This window comes from Melozone crissalis, unplaced genomic scaffold (assembly GCF_028551555.1).
Source record: "Melozone crissalis strain CALT ecotype California unplaced genomic scaffold, PUWL_Pcris_2 ptg000013l_1, whole genome shotgun sequence".
NCBI classification, from domain to species: domain Eukaryota; kingdom Metazoa; phylum Chordata; class Aves; order Passeriformes; family Passerellidae; genus Melozone; species Melozone crissalis.
In genome coordinates this window covers 18,449,209-18,463,093 of record NW_026535791.1, presented here as the reverse complement: position 1 = coordinate 18,463,093, position 13,885 = coordinate 18,449,209, and the positions used below count along the sequence as shown (strand labels likewise).

Genomic DNA, 13,885 nt, shown 5'->3' with positions numbered 1-13,885 from the left:
CCTTAGGATTCGAGCCTCAAAGGAAGTGGAAAAACATAAAGAAATACATATAAAATGCCAATCAAAATATCCTTAATTTGTTATTATTTTGATCACCTCACTCTGGGCAGGGTGTGATAACTTGTAATTTCTCAGTGATCTCTAGTGTCTGGATTAGGTCCAAGTCAATAGGAAAGGAGTTATGTTTAGCAATGTTATAGTTTGATAAAGCACCATATCCCTGCATATGTCTTTGCACATTTTCTGTCACAGTCTTCACAATGAATAAAATTTTACAAGGATAATGGCATGTGATAGCAGCACATTTGAAAATTACTTCTGAGTTGTGGAAACCCAATAAAATGGAAACTGAGTGATGGAACTGAAGGATGTGAGGGGGTTGGTATACTTTTAGTTCACTTGAAAAGATGGTATACTCTACATGTACCACTACACCTTCCCCTGTTATATTTGTTCTAGTAAATGTAAGTGGTTTGTAATTTCTCTGCTTGTGCCATTTTTCCTGCTTCTGATATGTTTTCTGAACTAAGGCAGGTGGAGTCATAACATTTTCTGTGAAATAAAATGCAAATTCTGTTATGCTAATGGGCCACTAAGAACTGAATTAGATTAAGCAGTGGTGGTAAATCAGCAATTATGCTGGTATTTTCTTTTTTTTTCATAGCAAGATTTCAGCAGAAATAAAATTCAGTGATAGTCACCACTAGAGGAGAAAGCCTGGGGCTGTTGATGTGCTTTACTGAATTTAGTATACATTTTACCACTACTTAGATGCAGTCTTTAAAACCAAGGATGCTGAGCAAAGTGCTTTGAGTCAGCTGGTAACACAGTATATTAATTACAGCTCATAATAACTTCCATTTTTACATAATTGTTGCATGGTTGTACATGGTATGCCAAATAAAATCCTCAATCTTGACTGGTGATTGTGATTAATATTTATGTTGCTGTTAAAAATGAGCATGCTTTTAGCTTCACTAATGCTGAAGATTTTCTGGATTATTTATAAAATGCAACAAAAGTAATAACTAAAGAAATTCTCAAACTTAGGAAACAGGTGGTTCTTCAAATAGAACTCTGATTTTTTATCTGTCTGCAAGAAAGCATTTTCTGCTAACACACACAGGCATTGAACCAGGATTGCTCTTTCTCCAGACCACCCTTCAAGGCTTGGAAGTGTCAACTAGCATTTACTAGTATGCCTTATAAACACTCAGGATGAAGGAAATAAAGTGAATGAGGGGAGCTGGCATGCACTTACAAGAAGCTATGGTGTTCAAGATTTGGCAGCTGCACCTGGTGGCTCCTTGCAGTTGCGTGTTGTCATTGCCCATGGAAGCTTGAAATTTTTCCAGGCAGGAGGTGATGTGAACATCACCTTAGACTACAGGAATTACTGGTTATCAGCAGAGCTGTCTCAGGTTTACATTCTTGATCCCACAGTAAGCTTGGCAAATCTCCATGAAAGCTTTTTGAACAAGAGTGTTTGAATCAGACGTCCTCCAATTGTTTGTACTTCTCCTCCTGTTGCCATAATATGATGGGCCCCCGACATTTCACCTCTGCTAAAGGGATAAGATGTAATAGGAACTGGATGTCTGCCTAAAGCATAGTATTCCTTTTCCTCTCTATCTTGATTTCTACTGCCAGCCACATTAATACTGCAGCTGCAATGGTTTTACAATTTAGGAGTGCACAGAAGGTTATTAATAAGTGCAGAAGTAGGAATCTTTTAAAAGAGATGATTCATTTGGAAATTAAAGGACTGACTGTGCTTGCTGTCATTATGCAGGTTTCTTTCTTTTTTTTTTCTTTTTTTTTTTTTTTTTTTTCAAAAAGTGGGTGTTCTTTTCCTTTAGGAGGATTGCTATGTCTTACTTTTACTTTTGCATATCCAAAAAGATGTAGTAACAACATTGACCTCCTATCCATATTGGATCCCTAAACAAGTCACCTAAACAGACTCTGCTAAGGTAACATTGGAGCACTGAGTGGCAGTGTGGCAGTGAACTGATATATACCAGGGAGATCAGTTCACTTACACTGGAGGTGCAGAAAATTATTATGGAAGCATAATTACCAGCCTCTGGAGTATCTTCCAGAAGTAGACAGCACAAAAGAAACCTAGAATCTGAACAGAGCCCTTATTGTGGTACTCTTCACTAGCACTACAACCCTTAAACTGAGGCAGAGCCACAGTGCTTTTAAGAAGCTTATCTTGTGATCAAAGATAAAGGCTTATTAACAGTTGCTAATCTCTGTTCTAAATCTCTTATAATGCAATAGTACTATAATGGTGCTAAAATAGTTTCACATGCATTCTTCTCTGCTGTATTTACTATATTCACATAGTATTCTACAAATCTTTATTAAATTATATAGGAGTGCTTATACTACTTTTGTTCTCAATTTAAAATGAGGCACAAGGGAATACAGAATCATTCATATAGCCAATGCATCTTCAAGCATAAAGACTCCAAATGTCTTCAGAGTAAATTCAATTTCTCATCTGGTCTAAGATGAGGTAAGTTCCTAAACATATACTCATAATGAAATCCCACTACTTTGAACTGCATTATAGTTAGAGGATGTTAAATGTATTAGTTATTCAGAATACATATATCAGATTTTTTTTCTCATAATTTCAGTATAAAAAATCCCCAAATAAATGATTTTTCACTGAAGATGAAAAGGCTATATGTTTAGTTTTCAAGAAAATATTCTTATTTAGAGCTGACTAGTTTGTTGCAATACTCCTAATGAGATTCTCCATGGTACTCACAAGAGTGAATGAAGAATTTGTTCATAAAAATATAAGTATTTTAATCGGAAGATAAAAACATTGTTTTAATATAGTTAATCAACTTTAATCAATTATTAAATCAAAGAATTTAAAGAAACAAATTGAAGTCTTATCTACAAAAATTATGATAAATATCTTTTATTATATGAGAAGTAGTGTGAAGACAAGAATTCTACTCTAAATTCTCCACATTAGATAAATTTTCAGTGTAAAGAATTTTAAATTGACACATAAAAAAAAACCAGTGGTGACTGGGAGGGTCATTTGTAGAAATCATTACTGCATGCAGCATATAATTGATGCCTGTTGTAAAATGCTTAGAAAATATATGCATGGAACATTATCCTATAGACAGCAATAACAGAAATAGATGTCATTTCCTGATGGTCAGACACCTATGGTGTTTTTGTTTCAATGCTGATGCCAGTCTAGTGATCCATTTTTATAGCTCTCAAATCAAACCACTGACAAGACTGTATGACTGCGACTGCCCTCACAAAAATGGAAAATGTACAGGTATTGCAAAATGTAATGCAAATTTCTTAAGGAGTATTTCTTGTTGCTGACATTTCTATACTGCTACAGCAATAAATTGATTTCCAGATAAAACTTCAGTGTTGCTTTTGATTTGGAAAACACTGAGGATTACTGGCCAACTGTTCCCCTAGTTCTTTGGTAGCAGTTCAGTAGGTGCACTATAAAAAAATTTCCATAGAGTTAGTATTCAAAGTATCAAATAAAATGTTTACAGAAATGGAATTTTCATTATTCCTTTCCTCCATAGGTCAACATCTGAATCTGCTGTCCAATCATCTATGTTTCAAGCTAGTCCTATACTATTACCTCTCACCAAGATAAATATTTGGAATGTATCCAGACATTCTGGAGTCTTGCCCAAATCAAAGGTATCATATCTAACATACAGAACCTAAAGGGGGAAACCATGTCATAGTACCATTTTCACAAAGTAACAAAGGCCCAACATATGACTAGTCTGTATTTAGGAAAAAAAATCTTAAAAAAATATTAAAAATAATTTGTGTCCCAGACAGAGAAAAATGTTTCCCCAAAATTTGAACTAAATATTTTCATAAGCCAGGCATTATCAGGAACCATCAACAATAAATAAACCAAGATACTGTGCTCTTTTCCCTGAATCATAACATATGCATTATGGAGTATGCATCTTGGAAAATTCTTAGATGGCTCATTAATTCCCTGATCCATTTCTTCATGCTCTACTGAAACTAAGGTGACCTTTCACAAATCAAACTATGCGTACAGCAGACAGTTGTCCTTTCTACTGGAGAAATTTCATTTTTAGGGAAACATTACTAAGTGAAGAAATAAGCTTTCAGCTGCCTTCATGTCTTAGACTCAATAAAGGGTAAGGATAGGGTATTTATCCCATGAGTGAGCACCCTGAAGCAGTAATACGTGGTTGGCTTAAAGGAGATCTAAGAATCTCTGTTTGACGGACTGGCCACTTTCCAAATGAGAAATCAATGACTGTGTTCTGGGTAAAGAAAAGCCAGGATGGTTTATGACTTGTTCTACATATACTGAAGATCCAGCCAAGCTCTGAATCACCCACAGTTGAAGACAGTAAAAGCAACATCCCATGTCCAGTGAGGTCATTAGCAGCAGAAGGTACATTCTGTCAGGACTCTGCACAGACAGTGACTTGCTAGATTTTAGAAATTAGCCTTTAGAAAGACAGATATATGTAGCCAGAAAAAGGGGAGATAACCTTGCTGGGTCTCAGTGCCTGAGATGGGCAGCTATCTAGATGCAGGCTGGTTTTGTTTCTGGAGAGGAGACTTGCAAAAAAAATGAAATGGCTAAAAAGTAATTCTGTCTGCAGGAATAGTACACACCTTTATAATACCTGTAGTGTTCTGAACAAACTGAAATTCTATTTAGCTGTCAAAAGCAATGCCTATATACTTAATTACTTTTAAAAACATCAAAATAAACAAACAAAACTCAAAAAACTCCCCACTGAAAACAAAAACAACCTAAAAATTCTGGTTTACAGGCTTTACACTATTGGGTATGTCATTGCTACAGTCACACAGGAGCAGACAGAGAGGGCCACACTTTCTGAGGGATTGATCATAATGCTCAAATACATCAAAACCCAACCAAACAAAAGAGGTTAATGAAAGTGTTAAATTATAACAACAAACTCATAGAACCAGACATAGGACTGAGTAATATTTTTCCCAGCAATTTCTCATTGTTTACAGCAACATGAATAAAATTACTCACACTCCTAAGAAAGACACAATTAAAAAAGATAAAAACCAAAAACTAATTCTTTGCATTCTTCAGGTTGTCCTCCACTTCTATACTCAAGCAGTGTTTTGATCTCTCCTGCTAGGCTGACAATCTTTAAGAACTTACAGCCCCACCCCATTTAAAATGTTTCTGGTGAACTCACACCAGTGTACTAAACCAAAATATCCTTTATTCAGCTCCATGTTTCTGTGAGCAAATAACAGCCTGTAGGGATTCAGTGCATCAGCTGCTTAAAAGATAAACCTACCCAGCTTGATGAAAACTCTTCTCCACTTTCCTGTTGAGAGAAAACGGTTACACATTTCTAATAAATGAAGCAGGAACTGTCATTTTTTTGGCAAACTGATAACTAGCTGTAACAGCCGCATTGCCACAAGTTGCTTTTCCAAAGTAATTACCATCAGGCTCCCTGTGGTATGCAGTGTTTAACACATTTCTTCTGTGTTAATGAATGCAAAAGCAGGCAACACCACTATTAGTAATCGCTTTTTATTCGTAGTCCTCATTTTCCAGATAGGTCACATTAAACACAGCCATTAAACAATAGCGGTTGAGAAAAATCCATACAATGTATGCTGCTTTTGTTTGGTTTTTTTGTGTCATTCACCAGTCATTGGTGCAACTTTGAGCCATATGGGGAGACAGGGGCTGATAAATGAGAATGCCAACCTGTATCACAATTGGGCCAGAGAAGTCAAAACCTTAATCAGATTTCATTCAATTACACTTCAAGTCAACAAATCTTGATAGCCAAAACTCCCATTTAAATTAATGCAATAATAACTGCTGCCTGATGTCAAAAGAAAGCAATTAAACAATAATGAGTGGATGTATGTTATGCTAGGCTTCAGACTCCTCCTTGACCTCAGCAATTTCCCTTCCATTTGACAGCAAGCAACATGAAAGCTTGTTTGAATGGTGTACCTTGCTCCACTATGAACAAAGTTTGACTTCTAGGGGTAACTTGGATTGGGAAACCTTTATCTTTAAGTGGCAAATCACAGTTCAGAAGAATCTGTTTCCTGATAAATATGCCAATTAAAGGAAAAAAGGGAAAAAAGAAAGGTCTGATTTTGAGTTCTGATTTGATTGGCCAATTGTACAAGGAACTCCCAATTGCTGGCTTTTTTTAATTAAAAAAAAATACAGAATGTCTTATTCGCTATTCACAGTGTACAGTACAAGTTTATTAGTTGCTTTACTTGCCTCTCTTAACTCCAACTTTCCTTTTATACTCTTGTGACAGATATTTCCTTTCAGTCTTATAAAGCATGTGTGTAAAAAATGAGAGAAATAACTCATAAACTTTATCTTTCATTCCTGCCTCTTTCTCCAATGGTGATAGTAGAGATACCACAGAGAAAAAAAACACTTTAAAATCTTTTGTGTGCAGTATGTCCTTCACACACAATCATGTTAATTTTGACTGAACCAGCAAAACTCACATTGTATAAGCTCTGCTGGTTTACTGGTTCATTATGTATCCATTCTAAATTGTGAAATAAATTTTTTAACCTGGGATAATCTTATACTGGGAAGCAGTATGCCAGAGTTGTACAAAACAAGGCAGTTGAAAGACAAATTAAATAAAAGCAAGATTTCCTAAACTCCTCCAGAAAGCTGTGAGTCATGAATTCTGAATTACCTCAGAGTGGTAAATAAATAATCACTACTAAATACAGATAATGTGTTAAACAGCTAAAGCTAGTAAATCACTAGTGACAGAGAGCCTTAAGGTAAATTCCTCTTACATTGGCACAGCCCTTTCTCAGAATGTTGTGGTTTTTATGTCTTCAGAAACATACAATGAATTGTACAATTGGTTACTCAGTGTTAAAATCATTTATAAAATACACAAATCTCCATCACTTGACTGCATTTACATACTGGCGTAGATTTTGCTGAATAATGGATCTCACTGGCAGAGCTAAAGACTTGGTGCACAGACACTGAAGTGATGGGCACCACAGAAATACGTAGAAAAGACTGATCAAACAATAAGAATCCTCTCCACTATGGAATTTCAAGCTATCAAGCTATCAAGCAAAACCAATCTCGGGTCTCCTGGCCAAAAAGAAAAAAAAAAAACGAAACAAAATTATATAACACAGACAACACCACGTTTTAGATACATAAATTGTCCAAAACATGGAGAGTAGCTTGATAAGACATGTACAAGATCCTTCCTTTTGCATGTAATTGTAGACATTTTTTAGCAGGAGCTAAAAGCAAACTAAATTGTCAGAATCGGTGTCTCCCAAAGACAATTCATTGTAGGACTGACTAGCTAAGATCACCATTTAAATGAAATTCCTACACTAAAATAGGCTGTTGTGTCAACTTTTGTTTTTGAACTGATAAAAAACTATGGCTTGTGGTATTTCAGATTGCCAACCCCTTTTATAAATGTTTTTATAGTTAAGATTAAATTTAAGAAACCAAATTCATAGTTTTTAAACAATGTGCCATAGTGGTATTTCCAGCAGAATATCTAAAGTATATAAGGGACAAATCCTGAGCTAAACATTTTATTCTTCTGCTTCTTCTTGTACTCTGTAAGTTCATTTGTTTTTTTCCAAGTTTAATTCAATTTTGAAATTTTCAAATGCAATAAAAACATTCTTAAAAAACAATAATAAAAAGTAAAAACTATATCCCAAGTTATTTTAAGTTATTCTGCAAATATTATTCAGATCAAGTGAAAACCTAACTAAAAACACCCCCCAGAATAAGCAGTATTTATCTAGAACTGCAGTAAGCTATTGCACATTCTAAAGAATCAGATAAAATACTGCTCATGCCACATTGGCACTGACATAATTTTCAGCTCTATAAACTTAGCATCAAAACTTTTTAAATGGTGGCATCTCTGAAGAATTCAGTCAAGTATCCTACATTGAACAGGCTGGCTGCATGTGTTGGGGGGAAAAGAACCAAACCCAAGGAGGTTCCAGATGTTGGTTCGAGTGTAATTTTTGTTATCAAACATGGACTTGCAATAGAAGCTTCTACAAGGACTTGCACATAACCATGACTGATGGATGTATTTGTAGGCTGTTCAGTTAGCTCCATCAGCTCACTCAAACATATTTTGAACAGATTATGTACTGCAGTACTTCGTAGACCATACATTAAACAAGAGACTTTGCTCTGAGGCGCTGCTTCCCATATTCCATGGGGAAAAGGAAGCAGGAAAAAACAAAACTCATAGAGTTCGACAGCTACTGAGGCAACACTTGCCATTTACAATATAAGCCCAAATATTTTTGCAACACAACTATATATTAATTTAATAAAATACACAATATAGCTCTTATACACTCAACAATTTGGCTCATATGCACTGAATCTGCAATAAATCAATAAAAATATGTCATTTGATGTAAACACACTGAATCTTCTTACATTTGCACATTTAAATGACCATGTGATTTTTGTGGATGTCTGACATTTTCACTTTCCTGAGCTATTTTAGTGTCCACAAATGAATAAAAAAGTGTTAATAATGTTAATTTCTTTTCTGTATTACCGTTAAGGTAACTCTTTTTTTCCCAAACTTTATTTCAGTTCCTTTCCTTTTTTTTTTTTAACTTATCATTAACTACTTATAGCTTTGTTGGACACTAAAATGCTAAATAGATATTAAAATCTTTTTTTTTAATTTTATCAAGTGAATTAGCTTATGTGTGTGCAGGACAAGATGGACTATATAATTTTACATTTAACCTTAATATGATATGTAGTGTTTCATTAATGATGAGGATATGTTTTCTTGAACAATGATTTGGAATGGTTCTTTTTGTTTTATTGTTCTTTTTTTTTCTTTTTTTTTTTTTGTATTTCATATTTGTGGCAGATAACTTTGTACATAAATGTTTACCACAAATGAATGTTAATGTTTGGTGTCGCTTGGACTACTACAAGAACTCTTTATAGGACTTTCAGTAGAAGCCTGTGGCAGCTGCTGGAAATTCACCACAGATCAGCATTATTCAACCCTGTTTTTCTTGGGGTTTATACGTAAACAGTAAAGTCAACATCAGCTATTGAGGACAGTCTTAAAGTATCAGACGTATTTCCATTCCATCTTTCTCACACCTTCCTATCAGATTGTCAAAATGGCACTGTCTTTCCTTCTTTCATTTTGTTCTTGGTGTACTTGACTCTGTCCTAATGAAAGTTTGGTCAAAATGAAACCAGTGTTATCTGTCAAAAAGAAAGAGCAGTGAAAAGAACATACTTGTGGGCACTTCAGATGTTCACTAAAAGCCTTAAAGCAGCATTGGTCTTCCTTCATTCCTGTAATTCTGTTACAACCAGGGAATTTATTTATTTACTTTCAATCAGCAGAAGAGGAATGCGACTGCCAGCCTGTCCTTATTTTCCCCCTCACTTTCTGATGGCCACAGGGTCGCTTCCCCGACAGTCCTGCAAGAGCTTGTCTATTTCTCTCACAACTTCCTCGGCATCCACCGACTCCCTGCCTAGATCCCGGGCTGAACGGTCTAACTGCTCCAGAACAGAGTCCATCTCACTGGAGTCTCGGCTCACTCGGGAGTGCACGTCTGCAAAGGCCCTAGCCATCTGATCTGATGCAATGAAGGAAGAGTCCTTTGACTGTTTACTGGGCGATAGATACTGACTGTCAGTTGACAAGTACTGGCTGCTTGGTTCAGCCAAGGCTCCTGATTTCACTTCACAACCATCCAGTGGTCCTTTTGTTGAGGTGCAAGGCTCAATGCATGTCTTGGTTGGGCTGCTCGATGCTGAGGGAACCTCCTGAAGCAGAGGACTCAGGGCACGTTTGGCTTTTAAGTAAGGTTTAACATTGGCAATGAGAATAGTGTGCTCTCTCTTGTCTTTCCCAAATGTACAAAAAGTCTTTTTCCCAGTGGGATTCACAGTTTCATATGTCTCAGTCTCAACGTTAGCTTCAACTGTGGGTACAAAGAGATTTGTGCGATAATCTGCATTCTCAGCCTGACTGGCTGCAGGGAACTGTGGCATCCAACACCTGTCAGAATGACCAAGCACTCTGCATTCATCTGTGCAGTTAACACATTCTTCTTGTTCTGCAAAACAAAGGAGAAAGAGAAAAAACTCTAATTATAAGTGGATTTATTTAGTCTAATGAATAGGCGATGATCGTCACGTGATGCGCTTACTTGACATCTGGTTTCTTAATTATGGAGAAAAAGAAGAAGCTGTAATTAAAATATTTCAGAAGGTTTGCATAAACCTGTTAGTTGAGACAATAGATTTATTTAACTCTGTTCTCCACATATTAAAGCATTCACACAGCCCAATGGAAGTATAAAGGGGTCATTAGAGACTCATTCTCAATGGAATTGAGCTTCATCTGTAAACTAATCTGTTGTAGGAATCTTTTAGGCTTTATTCTGTAAAACTCATGCTAGAAAAGAGTGAACAGTACTTAGGGAACTCAAAAGGAATTATAAGGATTAATTTTTCAAATCAAATAACTGTGCAGTGACTGCCTTTCTAGAAATACAAACACTTCATAAAAATCAGCAAGCTGTTTTTTTCCTTTTTGTCACCTCCATTTCATTTGTAATTGTTATGTTGTGTGACAGTCACAAAATCAAAAGGTTTTCTTGAAAAGCCTCCTTTTCCTGCTGAGAACAGAGAACTAAAATCTTCCATCAGTATGCATTAAATATAAGCTTGTCAAAAAGTGCATATTGCAATTTTATTAGACATGAGTATGGATCATATAATCACTTTTCTCCTTTTTTGTTTTGGTGCAACTAAGTGAAAATGGATTTGCTCAATACGTACAATTTGGAAGAATGACAAATGGTGACACACTATTTGAACTGATGATGTCTTCAGATAGGATTTCTATATCCTTATTTCTTTCAAAGAATATAGATAAATGAGATTCCTTTGCTACACTTTTAGAACATAAGTTTTGGTACTTCTTATTCTACAATTCAAAGAAAACTTTCTGTTTTAAAAACCTCGGCTTGAGTGTCATTTGCATTAAATATGTTACATTTGGGCCAATATTAACTGTCTTATAATTGTACTCACAACTCTAGCCAACTATCAGGAATAAGAAAAATAATAAATAGTATAAATCCTTTTATTATCTCTAGGTTTCAGTTAACTATACATTGATCTTAATAATTTTTCTTTCACAAAATAGGCATATGGGTTCAATACTCTTTTTTTTTTTTGAGGAATTTAGTATTCAAAAAGTGCATGGAATTCCAGTTAGACCAAAAACTGTTAGCATACCTTTAAATATAAGGATGAAACACACATACAGACATGCAGAACAAGTCTTCATATAAGCAAAACAAACATGTTGAGCCAAAGATGGGGAGAATTTAAGCAATCATCATCTTTCTAAATTAGAAAATAAATTCCTAGTAATCTTGTATCATCACCTGATTAATGAATTATTGCACTGCAGAAACATGACAAAAGAAACACCAAATATGATCTAAGGGAATCCAAGAGTATAAACTGTTTTTCACATTTCTAAAAAGATATGAATAAATAGGACTTTAATTAAACTAAAATTGCATTATGTCACAGTGATGTTAAACTGCAAGCATTTGCTCAGAACTGATATTTTTAGTGATACAGTAGTATGAAAAAGTGTCATTCTGTATATGAGCTCCCTTCAAGGAAGGGAGCTCATATACAGAATGATATTTAAAATCTATGTCTGGTGTAAACCCTGAAAAAATACCAAAAGCAAGCGAGAATTAGGTAAAGGGACAACAGTACAAAGTGATTGTTGAGGAAAAGGATGTAACATAGGGGCCTTAAACAATAAATTCATAGAGGTGAGCCAGCCTCAGCTGTGTATCTGGAAAAACCATGGCATATATCTTCCTGGAAGATGTATCAAAACGTATGGAAGATGGGGAGGTCATCAGACACAGCCAACAAGGCTTCATTGAGGACAGATTGTGTCTGACTAATCTGGTGGCTTTCTAGGATGCATTGAATGCATCAGTGGACACGGCAAAGTCTTTTGTAAGGCCTTTGATATGGTCAAATATTGATATGGCCACAATATTCTTGATGCTAAATTGGAGATTGATGGATTTGATGATGGATTGTCAGATCAATAAGGTAGTGGCTGGATGGTCACATGCAAACAGCTGCAGTCAATGGCTCAAAGTCCAAGTGGAAACCATAATGAGAGGTGTCCCTCCAGGGTCCACACTGGGGCCAACATTATTTGTTATCTGCATTAATGAGATGGACAATGGAACTGAGTGCACCCTAGAATCACAACAAACACAGTGGTGCATCTGGATCCCTGGAGGGAAAGAATTCCATCAGAGGGACTGACAGGCTTGAGAGGTGGGGGCCACGTGGACATCATGAAGTTCAACAAGTCCAAGTGCAAGGTCCTGCACCTGAGTTGGAGAAATCAGTATCAATACAGAATGGGGGATGGACAGGTTGAGAACAGACCAGTTGAGAAGGATTGGGGCTACTGGTAGATGAAAAACTGGACACGAGCCAGCAGCCTGTGCTCACAGCCCAGACAGCCAATTGTGTCCTGGGCTGCATAAACTAAAAGAAAGCATGAATCTGCTTTCTTTTCGTTTGTACATGAGGTGGAAGCTCTTTGATGTGAGAGTAGGGAGACACTGGAACAGATTTCCTAGAGAAATTTTCGATATCCCATCACTTAGAGATTTCAAAGTTAGGTTGGACAGGACCTTGAGCAACCTGATCTAGTGAGAGACATTCCTGCCCATGGTAGATATTTCAAGGTCCTTTCTGACACAAACTGTGACAGTGTTCACAGGGGTTTTCAGGTGAGGAAAGAGACGAGAATATTGACTCCATGTTCAGAAGGCTTGATTTATTATTTTATGATATACATTACATTAAAACTATACTAAAAAGAATAGAAGGAAAAGTTTCATCTCAGAAGGCTAGCTAAGCTAAGAACAGAAAGGAATGAATAATAAAAGTTTGTGTCTCTGGGCATTATCAACTGCGGTTGGCTATTAATTGTAAACATCCAAGATGGGCCAATCACAGATGCATTCCACAGCAGCAGATAACCATTGTTTACATTTTGTTCCTGAAGCCTCTCAGCTTCTCAGGAAGAAAAATCCTAAGAAAAGATTTTTATTTAAAAGATGTCTGCAACAACAAACCATTCAATGAATCTATGATCTCCAAAGAAAACTAAACCACATGCTGGTTTTAGTAGCCAATAAAAACTAAAATTATGAAAGCAGGAGTAAAATAACCCCAACCTTAGGACTGTAACAAAGTGGCAGAACTGAAAAGATTTTGAGGAAGAAATTTAAGTTTGTTGCATTTTATTTGACTTCACTTGAATGAGATGGCATTGGTATGCATAACCACAGAGACAACATATGTGTGGCAGTTGCTTAATGAAATGGGAGCCATACAAATGAAGGACATAGCTATACACCTCATTCCCCCCATTAGTTCACCTCCACTAAAGTTCCCTGTATCTAGTTTTCTGGAGTTTCTACAGCATCAAACAGCTGCTGCTTTAAAACAGCCAAGGGAAACTGCTACTCTCACTCTCTATCTCTCTAAAAAAAAATCCCTAAACAACGAAGCTACCTCCTCCTGCTCCAAAAAAAAAAAAAAAAAAAATCACTCAGAAACATAAAACTCCACAAAACAAACCAAATCAATGTATTTTTAAAAACACCTTCATCTTTCTGATCCTTCAGAGTAGACTTGTGTCAAGTTCAGCCTCTAACTTTTAAAGCGGAGTTACAGAAATAGGAGAAATAGGTGCTT

At 36.0% G+C, this 13,885-nt stretch overlaps 1 protein-coding gene across 5 annotated transcripts in view; it reads right to left on the bottom strand.

Annotated features, from left to right (window-relative positions):
- Nucleotides 1-5,577: 5,577 nt before the first annotated feature.
- PCDH17 (protocadherin 17) overlaps nt 5,578-13,885 on the bottom strand; it is a 90,247-nt gene continuing 81,939 nt past the window's right edge. For 4 of the 5 annotated variants that reach the window (XM_054271430.1, XM_054271433.1, XM_054271432.1 and 1 more), the window contains one exon: nt 5,578-10,176. In XM_054271430.1, the coding sequence (XP_054127405.1) occupies nt 9,494-10,176 (683 nt within the window). In that variant the 3' untranslated portion in view covers nt 5,578-9,493. The remainder of the gene's footprint in view (nt 10,177-13,885) is intronic. The other variant, XM_054271434.1, reaches the window with a different exon arrangement.